Raw genomic sequence first — 19,648 nt, 5'->3', positions numbered from 1 at the left:
TCTTTCTATTTGTATTACTTTGTGAATTGTTAGACATACACAGCAAATTCATCTGAGTTAAATTCTCGGTGTTGAAGCATTTCAGAGTAAAGTGTTGACGTTAAAGAGTTAGATTTTGATAAATGAATATAATAAGAGTTAGAATTGATTTTATTCAGTGCGAAATCAAGGAGTTATCTTTTCTACACTTGGTGGTGTTATTTCCAACATCCGGGAATTCATGCAGCCCCAGTCACTGAAGAATTTTCCAGACCATCTGAGGTTTAGAACAGCAACTGGTGAGTCAAACTACCTAAATGTTGGTATTTTACTTACTTTCTCTAAGGAAATACAGTTGTAAACATATTGTTAAGTTAATAACTTTAGAATGGAGTGACAATTTTAATCTTCTGCGGTTCATTCATGGTCGTTTGTGTATCTAGCTTAACTGCATTACTATTGACTTCTTTTCAAGAATGTTTTATATATGCTCACGCATACATAGTGCATAAAAACATCAAATGTACATCTTCAACACATTTCTGTCACGCTTAATGCCATTTTGTGCGTTGTTACCCATCTGTAAAATAAAATCGACACTTCTCCTTTAATTCGAAGCAAACTAGCGAGGGAATCCCCGGAGCAGCCTAACCTTAGCCTACTCTGCCCGGATGCTAACGGCAACACAGGACGGTTTCCATAAGCTCTGGAGAGTTTCTAAAACATATCTGGTGAGTAAATGAACATATGCTTACTTGTAAAAGGCTTCCTGACTAAAACATATGATTGTTTGTTATTCGTGTACGTTAATTTGGTTGTTTTAAACACCGCGGCCCTTTTAAACTGGTTCATTCGTGGCCGTCCATATAACGTTACCGTTAGTTGATAGACTCGCGTGATAACGTACGCTTGAATTATATTAAGCGTTGACAACCATTAAAGTCGGAATGTTAACATTAATGTCTTTAAATGACCGCGTTTGCACTTTCTCAGACTTTTAAGGTTACAGAAGTCTCCCGGAAGTTGTGGGACTAACATTAACGTTATCCCGCAAATGCACAGAGACTCCCAGATGCCTAAGTAGATGCCCGCAAATGAATGATAATCTCCCGGAAATCGCGCGTCTCCCGCCCGGTCATTAAACACTTTGCACACCCCTCTCCACCGCATCCCTCCCAGCTCTTCAGGTACGTCGCGCGCAAGTCACCCCCACCGCTCTTTAGGTACGTCGCGCGCAAGTCATCCCATTGTTCTTTAGGTACTCATTTCTCCCGCTACCTCCCGCAAATCAACTCTGTATCCCCCGAAAATTACTTTTCCCAACTCGGGATGTCTGACGTTAGTAAGTTAGGCTATTTCTGTTGTCAGGAACATCTTAGTCAAGCTTTTTCTCCCGCATGATATTGTGCTTAAAACTATAGGCTAAACTTACTGTACACAACATTTCCTTTTTATTAAAGACAATTTAGTGCGTTGTAAACAGCCACCTGTCTGTAAAATTAATCAACTGATTCATATTTGAGCAGCCTAATGATGATACAGGTTTGATTTGTAGATTTATTATCAATAATCAACATCTGAATCAAAAGATATCTGAAAAAGTGTGAGGCATACTTTGTGATGTTCATCTCTCCTTTTATCTGAAGGTTATGCATATGTGTTAGATACTAATTTTTTGTTGTTTTTTTAACAGCCACAGTTCTCTATACAATAACACAAGACCCTGTGACGGTGGCTGATTAGAGACGGATGGTGTATTTCCAGAGTTGGTGAAATTACCAAGCACACCTTCTTGGTCATATGTGGTGATAATAATGAAGGTATGTTTGATAAAGTTCTGTATTTGTTTCACAATAAGCTGAGAGGGTATTAGAGCATTAGAGAATAATGAATGACATGAAGGTGATAAGTTTTGTATTGTGGGTGAACTGTTATTTAAATAATGTTTTGCTCTTTACTTTGCACTTTTCCTCTTCTGCTTATCCTAATATTTTAGGTTATATTTGGACCTGAAACATCTGCTAGACTCCAGTAAAGGTGGCCTCAATACTGGACCTGAAAGGGCCTAACAAGTTGAATCTGGTAAAGAAACACGCACACACACACACGCACGCACACGCTTACAGAAAACTGTTGTTTATGAAGTTTATGAATATTTTTTACACTGTGGCCAATATTTTGGGGAAGTCAGCATCACTAAATGATATAAAAGATTTTAAGCTCCTCTAAATTTTGCTCCAAGTGTTGTGTTAAATTCAGGATTCTGGACAGACAGCTGCCTGTTTTTCCAGTTCTAGTCATAGTGGTTAACCTAATTGTTTTTGGAGATCCAACAGTGATATATGTGTTTTTTCTACTTTTCCATATCCTGTCACATCAACCAGCTGGGAGAGTCAAGTTGTGGATCATCATGAAGATTTTCAAAAGGTGAGTTTAGATTTCTTGAATGTTTTATTTACTTTAAATGTTCTTTTAAATATATCATAGAATTTGATTGCAGTTTGTTTTCAAACATTTTTCTTAGTCATGCTGGAGTCTTGAAGAGTTCTTGGATAAGCATCACCCTATATCCGTGCATCAGGAACCACCAGACGAGCGATCAGCAGCTGATACATCGTCATGGATAAAAAGGTCATCCTGTGGCTGGGAAGCACTTCATTCACAGGACATGCTTGATGAGATTTCCTAGCTCCAGTTTGTTTTCACACAAGTTTACAGCATTTATACCTTCATTTAAACTGCTGTGTTTAATATGGAGGACCAAGGAAACACCAGAAGTGAAAGATTTGCACGCCAAGTTGTTTAAAATGTAATTTCAGAAGAAAACTATGAGTTCAGAAGTAAACTATGAGTGACGATATATTGAACTTTCAAATTGCTCTGATAACACATCAAGTTTGGACCAAAGGACTGAAACAGCCTTTTTGAGCACTGGTCATACATATTTTGTTGATACTGTCTGTACTAATAAAACATTTAAAGCATATTTGACATTGTTGCATTTTAAAAACTGAATGAATTGTTGAAGTGGTGAATGTTTTCAAATAAAATGTTTTTTCTTTTGTAATTTACAGTCTATTTGACCTTTTTACCATATTTACACTCAAGAGAGTTGAATAAAATAACAATATATTACACCAGGCAGTGTTAAATATAGTTAAATTTTTTAACTCTGCCCAGAGTTAAAATTAACCCTTACTTCGGTGTCAATGTGCCAACCCTTTTGAAAGTGTTGATTTAACTTTGTTTTGAGTGGACCCCATGAGACACTTTCAAAGTGTTGAAATTAACACCCATAGAGTTGTTTTGGGTCCCCATATTTTGCTGTGTATGTTGTCCAATATAAACTTATTATATTGTGGACACATGCTTTTTAACTGCTAAAAACAGAACATATAGAAGACTAAAAAGAAGAGCAGCAATAATCTCAGAACAATGTGTAGCCTTAGTGTTCTTCCCAAAGTTAGACTGACAGATAAACTCTTTCCAAGACGTGAGATTGTGGAAGAATGCTGCTTTATTTTTATGCCACATTGAGTATGTTGAAACTGAGTGAAACTATGTAAAAGATGTACATAAATAGTTATCTATGCATACCAATAATATCTGAGATAGAATATAAACACAAACAGATGATAAACTTACAGACAATGCATCTGCAGATGACCACAGGATGAGTGGATTGTAAGATGTTCTTGTAAGATGTTCTTTTTTAAATAAGGCAAATAACTGATTCTGTCAGAATGTTTCTATGGCAACAACAATTTTAAAGAAGCTAAATGATTAGGCATTAACTAATGGATTCTAAATACTGATATTTAGTAAATGATCCAGCATACTTAGCCTTTGAGTGCTCTCTGGCGGCCGTCTTGAAATACTGCAACATTATTATTTTTTGAGTTTTTTTTCTTTTTATATCCAGCTGCATTTCAGCAATTCATTTCTTTCATTTCATAGTAAGGCATTTCCGTTTTCCTTATAACGACAAAATTAATTTATTAATGAATAAAACTATTAGTTGCAATCTGGGCTGCATCCAAAGCTTTTTAATAGGCTCACCGAACCCCACCCCTATACCATCACAGTGACGTCACTCGTTACATTTGAGTGCAGTGTCTGACACTGCATCGCTGAGGCATGCAATCTCAGCTTGCATCATAAAGGCTGCATCCAGATACTATTGGCTATTTTACATTCAACCCAACTCAACTCACTTTATTGTCACAACAGCATTTACGGATGAGCGATGCGTGAGAGGATTTTACATGGTCCATATACATTGCAGCTTACATATAAACAGTAATTCAGAGACATTTGACATAAAGGAATGCTACTATACACTCTTTAAACGTATATAGCCTGCAAAATACAGCACTGGCAACAGAACCAGTAACAATATTTATGACAACATAAATGTCAGGGAAAATGTCTTCATTACAGTAGTAAGTATATGTTCATCTCAAAAACCTAAAGTTTTGTGTGTATACACACAAAGAAAGAGAGAAATTTGTAAACAGAATTGAGCCCATTTAACTGATTTTTTACTTATGTAAACGTGTAAATACATATTTGTTGAGTGTTTCATATTTCATATTTGAAATGGAGTCATATTTTCTCTGTCTTTCAGCCAAATTAATCAATAAATAATATGCAAATATAAAATAAATTTGTAAATAAAGATTCAAATAAATAAATGTATATATAAATCCTCAATTTCATGCATAAATAAATATTTAAATAAATAATAGTGTGGGCAGAAAACAATTAAATAAATTACATGAGTGTTGGGGGAATGAGAAAATGCTAAACAGAAAGTTCTGTACTTTTCCTCAGGTCAACATGCATTTTCTTATTCCCCCAACATTTGTGTAATTTATTTTTGCAGGTTTCATCCTCAATAATATGATAGACCTCCGGTAGTTTTGTTAACAAAACAAGTGTTTCCAACTAGATTTTTTTACTGTAAAACTTACTTACAAATTAAGAAAAAAATATCATTAAGATTTCAGCTCATATAGTCTCCATATAATTGTTTATAAGTAAAAACAGACCAATTAATATCAAACTACAGATTTGTGTCCAGCACCATATACTGCAAACAAAGAATATAAATAATAGTTAATAAAGTACGTTCTTTTCTTATTTTGCATTAACATTATTATTTTTGTGCTGCAAACAGCAGTTGTACTAATTGAAATGTAGTTTTGTGTATATTTCAGGCATGGGACGAAAACCGTTTTTAAGGTATACTGTGGTTTGGAACAGTTGTTCAGATGTTCTGCTATACTGTTCCTACAGTATGTAAGATTTTTGTTTTACTTTTTTGTTTTTGTTTTTTGTACAACAGTACCTCCAGCAGAAAAGATATCCAAAGATGCAATTTTAAATTGTATATAAATCTGTGATTTAATGAATTATTTAATCTGACATGTTTACTGTTCCAAAATATTTTAAATGTTTCTCAAAATAAAATATGTTTGTTCCAAATTTTATTTTATTTTTTTTAAACCAGACATTTAAAAAGAACATGTTTTGGAGCCACAATACCATGATATTTTGAAACCGTGCAACTATGCAGTGACATTTTAGGGTAGTTACTGTCCCTGAAAAAAATGTTTTATTTTCCAAGATTAAATTTCAGTCGAAGGAGAACTTATTAAACTATAAGAAAAATATACAGGTGCAGCTAAGGATATTACGGTTTATCATTTTTTACAGAATTTTCACATGTAACACAGGCTAAATGTCCCCATTACAGAAAATTCTCATATCTTTTAGAAGGTGTTTCAAATAAATAGTTTATGTAATATTTACATTTTCTAGGAGCTAAAATGTTTTTCACTTTACCAATAGTATAGTATAGCAATAGTATTTTTTAAAGGTATTACTAAACAAGAATTATCTCAAAAAAGACTTGTTATATGGCACTTTGTAAATGTAATGTATTTCGAGACTGCAATGCCATTAAATCCTGTTGGTTAGTTCTTTGGATGCAAGTAACCAAAAAACATTTGTAATGTGTATTGATTTTATTTATTACCATGAAAAAACTATATAGTTAGACAGGAGTAACAAGGTGGACATTATAATAAGTGCTACGCTTTGTTTTACTCTCTATTGTCAGCACTTTCAACTGTTTTAAAGTGTTTTATAAATGAAATTGAAATTAAATAAGAAATAAGGTAAATTGTTTGCCACACCCTCGTTCGATTATCAATAACAAAATGATGGCAACTGAATTATCAAAAAAAAAAAAAAAAAAAAAAAGCCAAATAAAAAACAAGGAATATTTGACATTTTATACAGAATGCAGGAAAAAAAATAAAAAAGTAAAAACAGTGAAATCATTACATGTTGTTAAAATATTACATAAAATAAAATAAAAATTATGTAGCTTTTTAATCATTAATTGTTGAGTGAGTAAAACTGTATTTTAAGGCAAATTAATCTTTAGTTTAACTCAATCTTTCAGAATTCTTCCATCGTGATCTGCACTAGAAGAAACCAATTACAGTAATAAAAAACCTCTAAAGTTTTTCTTATATTTCTTTCTGCGTCTTTCATTGGATGTCGATTTGAAGCCACACATCAGTCCCTGCCTCTGGGAGGGCAGGAGTTTTTCAAACGCACCTATTAGCAAACAGCATCTTTCGCATTCTCAACTTTCTCTGGTCGAAGTGGTTTCCAAGGCCAGCTACGTCAGCACAACCCGTGCTTCTGATTGGTCAAAACGCTTTAATTGTTGAGCACGTGAAGTCCTTCTCACATTCTGATTGGTTAAACGTATTTCGAACTGCTGCTTAGACGAATTGTATTTTTGTTCCGTGTCAAAGACTGCTAGCTGATAACAGGCTACAGTAGCCGTCAGCAGCAGCAGACTAGCTATCAAACAAATCAATTACCGCAGACGAAATTAACACCACGTTGGATTTAAAAAATCTTTACACGAGATATTTGATCTGAAGACAACGTCGCATTGAAGTTTCACAAAAGGCAGCTCTGGAGAATAGCTAGCTATCCCACAGTTAGCCTAGCCTGGTTTGATAGCAGCACTAGCAAGCCGACCGACATCACAGTGAAAATTGGTTTTGGTTATTTATATAATAGTCAGGCGTCTTGGAATACTTTGCTATCTTTGATTGGTTGCAACTTTTAGATTCGTTATCGTTTTGTTCCGTCAGTCCGGTTACAGATCACCGAATCCGTCAAATCGGCCGGTTGAGTGTCAGTTCTGCTAAGTTCTCCTTTGGGACAAATTTGCTGCCGATTAAAAAATCCAGCACGCCTAAAAATGGTAGGTTCAATTATGTATTGTTTACGAGTGATTCATCAAACTGATTACAACAACAACAACAAAACAGCTTTACTGTTTATTTGTCTTACTTTTTAGTCGTTCAGCTTGTTTTGAGAGACTCTTTACAGTAATGTGATTTAAACTCAAATATGCTTTGATTGTTAAATTGACAGTAATTATAAGCACTGTATTATGCAGCATTAATATTTTTTTACGAACGTTTGTTAACAAAAGGCTTTTTAACTTTTTCTCGCGTTAATGCATCACTAATGTCGAATTGTGTGGCATTTGTCATACTTTTTGTAATAAAGCATTATATTAAAGTAACTGGGTAATTATTACTTTATCCTAACTAAAAGTTCCGAAAAATATAATTTATTGTTAAGTGCTTGATTACCAGACGATACAAGCTCAGTATGATATACGTCGCACAATTGTTCCACTTTTTTTCTTCGTGTTTTTGCTTTTTAATTAAATAAATGTGTATTTTATTGTGGATAAATGAACGAAATTCCACCTATTTTTGTTGTTTGGTGAAGCAGATGTGCTAGGCTCTTGTTTTTTTCCATTATATTATTTATTTTGATTTATTACATTTGTTTATTTGTTTATTTTAATAGTAGTGATACTATCAAATAACTGCTTGCTTACTGTATGTGGTTTCAAATGAAATTATTACTCCATCATTATTGTTTTTATTACTATTACCATTAATAATAATAACTAATGTTAGCGTGATTTTTGAAGGATCATGTCACTCTGGAGACTAAAATAATAAAGCTGAAATTTCATCATTAAAATCACTAGAATAAATTATTAAATTATGAATTACTTTTGAACGGTTATTTTACAGTGCAATAACATTTCACAATTATGTAATTTGTTCTGTATTTTTGATTAAACAAATGCAGCCTTGGTGAGCCACATGAGCTTATTTTAAATCATTGAAAAATCCTACTGATCCCAAAATCTTCACCCGTAATGTATGTATTATGTATCAAGTTTATGAACTTGTATAGGCTAAAGTTTCTTAAAATTAATAATTTTGTATTATTTTCTAAATAAAAAGTTTTCCCCACCATTTTTTAAATTTTGCAATTTGTTACATTTGACATTTTATTGTGTGCAGAATTCAAATGTGGAGAACTTGCCGCCTCAAGTGTTGAGACTCGTCTATAAAGAAGTTTCAGCTTTAGCAGCAGATCCTCCTGAGGGGATCAAAATCTACCCCAGTGAAGAGGACATCACAGAGCTGCACACTTCCATTGAGGGCCCAGGCAAGTAGAGATTATCACAGTTTCCTCTTCTCAATGAAAGCCGTGATCTAATCATTGCACTTGCAACTTGTTTTCCCCCGTCTTCTGCTCAACAGAAGGAACTCCATATGCAGGTGGTGTGTTCCGGATGCGTTTGGTGCTTGGGAAGGACTTTCCTGCCGTTCCTCCCAGAGGCTATTTCCTCACAAAGATTTTCCATCCTAATGTTGGGCACAAGGGTGAGATCTGTGTCAATGTACTCAAGAGAGACTGGAAAGCAGAGCTGGGCTTGAGACATGTATTGTTGGTAAGTAATATTTTATTCTTTCTGAAGTTCTTTCAAACATTGACTAAATTTTTTTTCCCTTTTGTTTCATGGTCAGAAATTCCCTAAAACAGGGGTGTCCAAACTCAGTCCAGGCAGGTGTGTTTAGGGAAGGCCCTCCAGTACCGAGTTTGGACACCCCTGCCCTAAAATATAAGGTTCTGCAACATCTTAGATTTACCAGTTGAATTAATAAATCTAAACTGTAATTAAATATGTGCGTGTACATGGACATACAGTGCCCAGTATATGAGTACACCCCTCACAAATCTTTTTAATGTTTTCTATAGGATGCTTTACAATATTGTATTTGTACATATACATTTGATTATTCAGTACTGAAGCAAAATCTGGAGCTAATCTAAAAAAATAACTTAAGGTAGCAGTCCAAAAATTAGTAGCCCTAATCTATATGTTTAGGGAAAAATCTAAAATCAAAATTAAAGAATGAAGAAAATCAAAAGAAACAAAAAATATATATTTAATTAATATAATTAACAAATTGTAAATTGTGTAGTTTGTAATTTGTTTGTTTTTTCCAATATTTTGCATGAATTTAATGTGTTATCTTTCTATTTCTAAAGATGTTCAGTCACTAAAATATTATTTAATAAATATATACGTTTAATCAATCTGTTTTGCTGAAATGAAATCACTTTCAAAACCCCTTTTACTATCTTTCTGAATGAAATGCCTACTTTACTACATCCATTCAGCTTGCAGCAGAAAAAACAAGCCATGCCCACTGTTTTCTCATTTAATATACTGAGTCACAATATAAAAATAAAAGTTGCAGCAGCTTCCTGTTCATTGTGGACTTTAGTCCATAATCTAATCCAGATCAGTTTAGAAGGACAATTTGATCCCAGTTCTGCTAGCTACACTTCATAAAGCTTCATTTATAAATAAAAATTAAATAGTTTACCATCAAAACAGTCCAATAAACCAGTACAGTAAAACCTAGGGTATTATTGTATTCAAATTAATGAAGTGGCTTTGCTTTTAAAAGTCAGCTTCTGAAAAAAGTGTTAAGCCCTATGTATAATTGGGAATCGGTATTGAATAAATTTGCTAAATAAATCTGGATTGGCCATGTAAAAAAAAAACAAGATCAGTGCATCACTCATTCATATAGTCATTTATGCAGTTTTGCTGTGATAATTTACATTTACATGCAATAAACTGTTAATTTACTGTTTATTTTACTTAGATTTGATCTATTCTGTTTTTATATGCTTGTAATTCATTATGTTTTATGGATCCTGGTTCCCTCCCCTTGCCAAATCATGCCAATCAATCAAAATGAATCAATTATTTTTCAAATAGAGATATTCAAGTCATTTGGTGAAATTTTAGTCATGTCGCAATTTATATCGCAGAAAGCAAATGTGTACTACAGTTGAAACCAGAATTATTAAACCCTCTGAATTGTTTAATTCCCCTCCCCCCTATTTCTGTTTAAAGGAGAGAAGATTTTTTTCAACACATTTCTAAACATAATTGTTTTACTAACTTATTTCAATAACTGATTTATTTTATCTTAGCCATGATGACAGTAAATAATATTTGGCTAGATAGTCTTCAAGACACTTCTATACAGCTTAAAGTGGCATTTAAAGGTTTAACTAGATTAATTAGCTTAACTAGGCAGGTTAGGGTAATTAGGCAAGTTATTGTGTAACGATGGTTTGTTTTGTAGACTATCAAAAAAAGAATAGCTTTAAGGGGATAATAGTTTTGACCTTAAGATGGTTTTTAAAAAATTAAAAACTGCTTTTATTGTAGCTGAAATAAAACAAATAAGACTTTCTCCAGACGAAAAAATATCAGACATACTGTGAAAATCTCTTTGCTCTGTTAAACATCATTTAGCAACTATTTAAAAAAGAAAAAAAAAAAAAAAAAAGCAGCTCTAATTGTTACTCATTTAGAAACTCTCACTTGAAATTACTATGTAGAGCTGCACGATTCTGGCTAAAATGAGAATCGCGATTTATTTATTTATTTTTGCTCAAAATAAAGATCACGATTTTCTCACGATTCTGTAGATGTAAAATAAAGGAATGGTAAAACAATATAGCACAACATCAATAATAATATTGTGTGTAGGTCTACTGGTTTTTATAAATAATTCTATTCTACTTATAATAATTCTGATGTTGAATTAATATGTTTGAGATATATGCTTGCAATCTGTCATATTAGACAAATTTATTCACTGGTAAAATCAGACATTTGCCATTATCAGATTATATTCAACAATATATAGGCTAGAGTAGTTATACTGACATTGTAAACATTTATTTTCATGCACAACTGTGGGGTCGCTATGAAAGAAAAAAAAAACATATCAAATGCTTGCAGTAATCATAACTCTAAAATGCGATATGATCATTTAAATGAAGTGCACACTTTCGGTTTTATTTTGACTGCTAAGTGCTTGTTCATACTACGCGCGCTGCTCCCAAACGATCACTCTGTGCCACAAACTGAATATTATTTACATGTTGCATTACTGATTATTATTTACCTGTTACTCGCATCATATGCAGGTTCTGTTCACTAAATTATCATTAAGTAGAGCGTGCGTGCGCCCTCTCTGTGATAACAGCTCACGGTCAGCAGCTCGTCACGTGTGATTTCCCGGCCGCGAAAACATCATTATATGAAAACAAAAATGACATTTTTAGGTGAATCATACCTTATAAATACATTATGTGACTCATTCAACATCATTTGGAGGTGTCAATGTGACTGAGCAACGTGTGTGAAACAATGAAAAGACTCGTGCAGCCGCCTTTTCTTCTCTTCTGAACTTAAAAATATGATTGGCAGAATTGTAGATCTCCAATCGAGATCGCGATCTTTCAACGATTAATTGTGCAGCTCTATTACTATGCTTTTATATGTAAAATCACAATTTAATTTGATACAGACACTAAACTGGGCTATCTTTATATCCATGTGTATGTATAGTTTAAAATCTGGGGTTGTAGTTAGTTCCATCAATTATGACAAAATTTGTTCAAACTAATAATATTGTTGCATTAGTTTTATTCATTTAAATGGCAAAGATAATTTTTCAGTAGCCATAAGTTTTATTCTAAGTCGATCTTGATTTTTATTGTTTACCCTTGATGAGATAACTGTCATTTACTCTCCCTTCACTTGTTTCAAACCTGTTTGAGTTTCTCACATTTGAATACAAAAGAAGATATTTTAAAGAAAGCTGGAAACCTGTAACCATTGACTGTAATCTTATCGTAGATGTCAATGGTTTGAGGATTTTAAGCTTTCATCAAAACACCTTTGAGTGTTCAACAGAATAAATAATCTCTTTTAAAATAACAGAACTTTGTGTGGTGTGGCGCTATTATAAGCCTTATTCTGTCATATTATGTTTTAGAGCATTTTTTTCCTTACTTGGAGAAATAAAACTCAAACACAGCACAGTTCATCCTATTGTTCCATTCAGTTCGGCTTTTTCAATGTGGTTCTATTAGACCTTGAATCTATTAGTCAATGTAAATCTATTAAATGAGTATTGATATTACAACAATAACCGTATGTTCAAACAAGGTTAGATGTGGCCATGGAAACAAGAAATTTGTGATGACCAGATCTTCATTATATTCTAAACTTTTGAACTCGTAAGAGCAGATTTTTTTTTTATACAGCTTGTTTACCCTCCATACTTCTCAAATCTTTCTTTTAGACCATCAAGTGCCTTCTGATCCACCCAAACCCAGAGTCGGCTTTGAATGAAGAGGCTGGGAAGTTACTATTGGAGGACTATAAGGAGTATGCATCCCGTGCTCATCTTCTAACAGAGATTCATGCTATGGGAGGCACTTCAGGGGCCCCTCAGGAACCTGCAGACGGACCCCAACCCAAGAAACATGCAGGAGACCCAAACAAACGTGTAGTTGGGGCAGGTTTGCCAACAATGGGTACTGGCACCAACAACTCCAATATTAGCAATACTAATATAGTCGCAAAGAAAAAAACAGATAAGAAACGAGCTCTGAGGCGGCTATAAAAGATCTGTGCTTTTCTGTGTATATATAAATATTGAAGTGTGCAGACCACCTTTTCTCCTCCTCCAACTGTCCTTGTGTTTTAGGATGGCACATTGGTTTTGTCATGTTCCTCTCATTTTCGTTGCATTCGTCTCTTCCCACTTTACTCTCAGGACTTGAACTGTCCTCGTGGCAATTCTCTCTTTGTTTCATTCACAAAAGGGGTTTTTCATCCATGTTTTTGAAAGTTTTATCATTGTTCAGATTATGAAAGCGGTAGTAAAAGTTTTTGAACATTTATTTGTGGCCTCTAGCATTACATAATGACCATCAGCTGGATTTTAGTGTATATTGTCGGCACAGAATTTATAATATATTTAGATAGATTGCAGGTGTGATAGGACGGTAATTCTGTCTTGTTATATTTGGACTGAACCCATTGAGGTTTATCAGTGGGGTTTAAACAGGAAAAGTACATTGCACAGGATAGGATCATTGTATGTGTGTTTGTGGTGAGAAAGAAGATCAGGAATAACAGACGGGGGAGGGGTAAAATGTGGTCTGAAACTCGAGTTTTTGTTTTGTTTTTTTGTGAGTGCGTATTTGTGTGGTATTATTTTTGTTTCCAATTTGTACTAATTTTGTTTTTCTATTTCATAGTCTCTTTTCAAAAATCCTTTTGTTCCCATTTTTTAAGCAAACAGCTACATTTACCCAACACTGATGTTTAAGATGGATTCCTTAAAGCCTCGAGGCCAGTTGGGGCAGAGCAATATGGGCAAATAGTTGATCATGAAATTTAAACCATCAAGAGCAACCTCATCGTGGAAAGTAGTCCTCATCTTTTGAGTAGTTTGGTTGTTAAAAATAGATTTTTCTTAAATGTCTATAGCTGCATTTTTCTCTGGCTCTGCTGGTCTCTATCTAAAGGCTCTTTTAAGGAACATTCCACTTTTTAAGGGATGAAATAACCTCATTTTAGAGCTTCCCTGCAATTAAACAGTTGAGTTTTTACCATTTTTTTAATCCATTTAACCGATTTCCAGGTCTGTAGAGGAGCACTTTTAGCTTAGCATAAATCAATGAATCGGATTAGACAACTAGCATCTTGCTCAAATTTCATAAGATTTTGATGGTTTTCCTATTCTTACAATTGGAAGTTGCTGTTTTCTAGTTCAATATGGCTAAGAACTAACATAAAAAAACTCCCTTTTAAAATTATTGTATTAAGATGCTAATGATCTAGTCTGATTCTATGATTTATGCTAAGCTAAGCTAAAAGTGCTCCTCCACAGACCTGGAAATCGGTTAAATGGATTAAAAAAATGGTAAAAAAAAAAAAAAAGCTAAAACTTTTCCTGCTTGACTTGGAGATCAGCTGAATGAATTAAAAAACGGTGAAACTTCACTGTTTAACTCCAGGGGAGTTGTAAAATGAGCCTGTTCCCAAAAGTGGAATGTTTCTTTTTTTAAGGAATCACGTCTTGTAGTTTGTTGTTGCCTGTTGTTATACTGTGGTGGACCTTCAGTTAAAAAAGATCCTCGCTAACAACATACAAACTTTGGGCAGGATGTGATGGCAGAAACCGTTTACCCGTATTTAAAAGCTTGTGGATAAACATTAGGGCATTTTGTGGCCGTTTAAGTTATTTAAATTAATAAGAAATAAAGACATTTTAGGGAGCAATTTGATTCCTCTTTTTATTTGATTAAAAGTATTTTTAGGGGTGCACTTTTTATTATTATTTATTTTTTGCCAATACTGATTTGAATAAAATATTATCCAATTCAACACTAATTTGAGCTTTCCTAATTCAAATACATTACTATTTTGATCATGTGTTAAGTTAGCGAAGTTCAGAAATGCATGCATTTTAGCTTTATATATTGCTGTATAAATAATTTTCATAGAACATGGATTTAATCTGTTTAACAGTATTGTTGATGTCGGAGAAAACGAGGTTTCATTTTTAGGAAGTTTTTCTTTAACCAGATAAATTATGCAGCAGACATCAGCATCTAGATGCATGCATTTGATAAACTTTTGTACAGTATTTCTTAATTCTGTTTTATTTTATCATGTAACATCTGATATTCTAGTGGTTTTAAATGAATCAAAAATCAGCTGATTAAATTAGTTCATCTCTTGTGTTGGGGTATATTTACAGGACAAGTGAACTAAAAAGGTTTTGGTGTTGTCAAAAGGATGCTCTTCGCAGATCCGCCAAAGTGACAAGTATGACACAAAAGCTTTGTATTCTGTATGCCAAGCCAGTAGTTGGCAATGTCACAAAGGAGCACTGTGCGTCTCTGCAAATACAGTCCTGTAGTCTGTTCTTCATGCCGTGCTTGAAATATCTGAGATGATTCGACAGCTACTGGATATTTTAGCCATTATAAATTATCTCTGGCTGATTTGGTTCTTCAAGCAACCAGATGAAAAGATTTGTATGAGGCTTTCTCAGATTCTGTTTGTACTCGTGTTCATTGGCAAGTGCAGATATATCAATCCTAGCAACCATGATCAGCCATGCAACCACAGCAGTGTAATGACATCATCTAAATAACATCCAGTTATCAAAGAGTTAAGAAAATGACAAGTTTTAGTAGATGAAATGGTTTGCTAAATGTAATGCAAAACACTATTTCTAATATGTGTACAGGACAGGTTTATACTTTATATAAAAACTACTATTTTCATCAATTTATTTTTCCACAGAGTGGATTTGTTATGCCTAATGGAATTAAAGTAGTTGTTTTTTTATTCTGTGATATAAGGAATAGCCATTTGAATAATTTTGCATCGAAAAATCAAGCCACCAGCATATTATGGCTTTCATTGTTCAAATTTACGTCTGCGCACGACTCCAGAAAAAATGATATCATTGTTCCTCAAGAAATGAATATCAGTGAGAGTAACGACCATTAATATTTCAGAAATAGAAATCTGATATCTGTTCAAAATATGCGTTTGTCGTTAGCAGCTTTGATCTTACGGACCTGTTGTTAGGACAGCGGCTCGAAGATGAGTTTCAAAGAGCCAAACAATCCTGGATCATGTCAAATCATCAATAATCAAATAAAAGCTAATTGACTAATCCACATATAAAGAACGGATACTACACTGATGTTGTTTTAGATGTCATGTTTAGAGCCCTGCACGAGATGCACAGGCTGTAGCTTTGCCCTTGTCCAACAGCTTATCAAAATCTTTGCACGAGTCCAATCTGAAGCTTTTTTTTTTTTTACTCGTCAAACAGCTGTTACAACCATTAAAACAGACCAGATTTGTATTTAATAGGAAGTTGATGTTTTTCGCTCGTTTTATTCATGTGAATAATTTTAGAGAAATTTGAGGGGTTTTTTTTAATGTAAGTTTTAGGTTTTTTTTGTGACATCAATATCCAAGCGGTATGTAGTCCACAGTGTCTTACCTCAAGCTGTGCATTATGCATAACCAGTTATCTCATCATTTAAAGTTGTCACTATTTGAAAAGTTGACAAGAAGTTTGCCTTTCCTCTAGTGATTTTCACAGCTTTAAAGTGGCATGACATCCCCTACTTTCGGTTCAAGTCTACCTCAGAATTTTTTCAAAAGATGCATGATAATGGGCGTAAAGGGCAGGAGTGGGCAGGGGAGAAGGAGGGGAGCGAACAACTGTTGTCAGTCGGTTCACAAAATGAGACAAACCATGAGAAGATGCATGAATTTAAAGTTTACAAAGTTAAAATACAAAGAAATAAACCGTAATTTAATCTCCTGCTACATTTGTCATTTGTAATTTCATATAAACACAACTACAATTTGTTCTATTATTATAAAGATAATCGTGTTCATATAAACACTATAAATGAGGACTTATCCCTCAATCCCCCGGTCTGAATGCAGAGTCAGACTCAGTGCTATTTTAACCATTAGCCCTGTTGGTAATCTGGAGGATTTAGCCGAACATAGCAGCACGGCGATGTGTCTAAATGTGAAAAAACTCCTGATAAAAGACAACGTCCGCCATTCTCCAATTCACATACTGCTCTCCCTATAAAAATGCTTGCTGCAAACCAACAGCTTTGCTGTATCGGCCCTGACAGCATCGTGAGGAAAACGGTCAGTGGATCTTTTGGTCATTGAATTTTCATTTTAGAAACGGATATTGAAAAACAAAAAAACTGGCCATTTTTTGATTTTCGTTTTACAATTAAAGAACAGAAATTGAAATTCAATGCGTTTTTTAATTTTGGGTTTTAAATTTGAAAACGAAAATTAAAAAAACGGCTGGTTTTTCTTTTTCATGGTGAAAAACTTAAAAACAAAATTCATAATTATTTGATTTTTATTTTGAGTAACAAAAAATATATTCACCAGAAAACAAAAATGAATAAAGGCTTGTTTTTTTAAAAATATATTTCGAAACCAGGTAGGCCATTTCGGTGACAAAATGCTGACCTGCTAGCCTACTATAGGCTTTTATTTTTTTCCACTTTATAATGTTATGAAAGGTCTTTTCTTGTTATAACAGGATTTTGTTAAGACAAATTTTCCTAAGTAAGACAACCTATTTCTCATATAAGGGCCGGTTATAGGCTATATATTTATTTTTTGTTGGCATGTTTTACATCAGGGGTGCTCAATCCTGTTCCTGGAGATCTACCTTCCTGCAGATTTCAGTTGCTACCCATATCAAACACACCTGCCTGTAATTATCAAGTGGTGTTCAGGTCCTAATGAATTGGTTCAGGTGTGTTTGATATGGGTAGCAACTGAAATCTGCAGTAGGGTAGATCTCCAGGAACAGGATTGAGCACCCCTGTTTTACATGAATCAACCTTTATTTTGACATTTGAAAGCAAGCATTAGGTTGCTTTACTGAACACTTTTCTGAAAAGACAGTTTTAATGTTGTTAACCATAATACTTCCACTTCCTGAAGTTTGACCACAATTCATTTCAAATGAGGGAGGCATTAACACAGTTGTTCGTTACGCACATTTCAATGAGTCATAGTATTTTAAAATAAAAATGAACAATTAATTTTATCTGAAATTTATCTTTAAAAACGGGCTATCACTGAATTTGCAGATGAGTTGTGTGCATGCGTCATCACCCCACTACAGTGGATATATCCATAATTTCATACAGCCATGTGCAAATATAGCAGCAGATTTTAATACAGAAATTGAAATTTAACAAAAAAATAACCTGCTATTATATAACTATAACACAAAGAGATGAGCAATGATTCCAATGTTACTGTCACTCCTGAAGAGGAATGCAAATAAAGCATATATTGTAAATTATGTTGTTCCATATAACCGGCTTCAATGAGAAAAATCTGTATTAACAAAATCCTGCAATCACAAGAAAATACCTTTTATAACATAATTAGGTGGAATTAAATAATAGCCTATAGGCTAGCCTGTGTGTGGCAGCATTGCCTTTATGCGTTTTCTTTTCTGGTGATTTTATTTTTTGTTATTCAAAATAAAAAAAAATAATAATAATTTTTGAATTTTGGTTTTTCGTTTTTCACCATCTAAAAGAAAAATGAGCCATTTTTGGATTTTCGTTTTAAAAACCAACAATCAAAAAACATTGAATTTCAATTTGATTTTTTTCATTTAAAAACATAAATCAAAAACTGGCTCGTTTTTCAATATCCGTTTCTAAAATAAAAATCCAATGTCCAAAAGATACTCTGACTGAAAAAACCATGCAACAAACCCCGTGGATCATCGAAACAAACATATACAACCCTTCATAAATGGCTAAATGGCTGTGGGTCCGTGGACGCGGTATCACCCAGTCATCAACAGGGTCTCACAGCTTGGCACTGGCAGGTCTGCCTTCCCTTCGGAAAGCATGTGCAGTCATGAATAATTAAGAAGCCGGCTCTTCTCATAGGATAAGAGAACTCCGCTATGAATAATAATGAGAAATCGACGCGTCATCTTTGCACTTGCAGGTTTGCGCTACGTCACCGATTTTGATCCCGCCCCAGAAATCATTTTAAACCCAGAAGATGAAATTAGCTGACAAAAGCTCCAAATTAGCCAGTTTTTCCCACAATTGCAGCTGACAGGTGCTAACATTGTCTTAACTGATACTCAACACACACAAACTTGTTAAAATCTCAAAGTACTCGAGGGTTTCTTGAACCTTAAAGTTTGCCATTGGCAATTTTTCTCTTTACGTTCTCCATTGTACGTGGCTGGAAATCATCACTGGTGCTTCTGGACCTCACGCATTGGATCTCATTAAACTTTTTTAAAAAGTTTTTTTTCTGAACTTTTTTTTTCTTTTTTTCTGAAGCCCGATATGCGTGCTAGCTATGATGTGAAAAGTTGGCACAAGGCCGGCACTAGGGGCATAAAATAAAAGTTGGGCCATGATGGGCTCTGGCTGAAATGCAGGGCTCTAGTCATGTTCTCACATGCCTATAAAACATATAATACACATGGCTTGATCTTAGCATTTTCACAAAATCATGTTTTTTTGGTTCATCGAGACAAAAATGTTTTGTCTTTTTAAAATTGCTCTTTAAAACCAATTTGGCTTTTTCATGCAAATGAACCAACAAACTTATCCATTTTTGTTGAAAACAAAGTCATGTCAACATGTCAATGTTTATTTACAGCAAGAAAGATATCTACATTTGTGCCCACAGTACTTACCCCATAATAGTATTGTAATTATAATCGCTGTGTTTTTGTCGACTGCTGATTTGTCATGAAAACAAAATTTGCTTTGTTAGAACTTAATGCTGTTTTTGAGGTGTCAA

General features: G+C 33.9%; 1 protein-coding gene and 2 long non-coding RNA genes across 3 annotated transcripts; all 3 read left to right on the top strand.

Moving 5' to 3' along the window:
• The first annotated feature begins 230 nt into the window (after positions 1–230).
• LOC137490512 (uncharacterized) lies at positions 231–3,046 on the top strand. Its single transcript, XR_011010086.2, has 6 exons — positions 231–278; positions 598–710; positions 1,673–1,799; positions 1,976–2,061; positions 2,364–2,406; positions 2,504–3,046. It is a non-coding gene; the product is annotated as an uncharacterized lncRNA (long non-coding RNA).
• Positions 3,047–6,790: 3,744 nt separating this feature from the next.
• ube2s (ubiquitin-conjugating enzyme E2S) lies at positions 6,791–14,560 on the top strand. Its single transcript, NM_001025536.1, is given in 4 exon segments — positions 6,791–7,273; positions 8,403–8,550; positions 8,646–8,836; positions 12,570–14,560. Coding segments are annotated over 4 exon segments (666 nt in total). The 5' UTR covers positions 6,791–7,270; the 3' UTR covers positions 12,894–14,560.
• Positions 14,561–14,800: 240 nt separating this feature from the next.
• On the top strand, positions 14,801–19,131 carry LOC141378181 (uncharacterized). The gene is made up of 2 exons (XR_012392048.1): positions 14,801–17,472; positions 17,667–19,131. It is a non-coding gene; the product is annotated as an uncharacterized lncRNA (long non-coding RNA).
• Positions 19,132–19,648: the final 517 nt, after the last annotated feature.

Source organism: Danio rerio, chromosome 16 (genome assembly GCF_049306965.1).
Source record: "Danio rerio strain Tuebingen ecotype United States chromosome 16, GRCz12tu, whole genome shotgun sequence".
Classification (NCBI taxonomy): Eukaryota; Metazoa; Chordata; class Actinopteri; order Cypriniformes; family Danionidae; genus Danio; species Danio rerio.
This window is presented reverse-complemented; position numbering and strand designations above follow the sequence as displayed.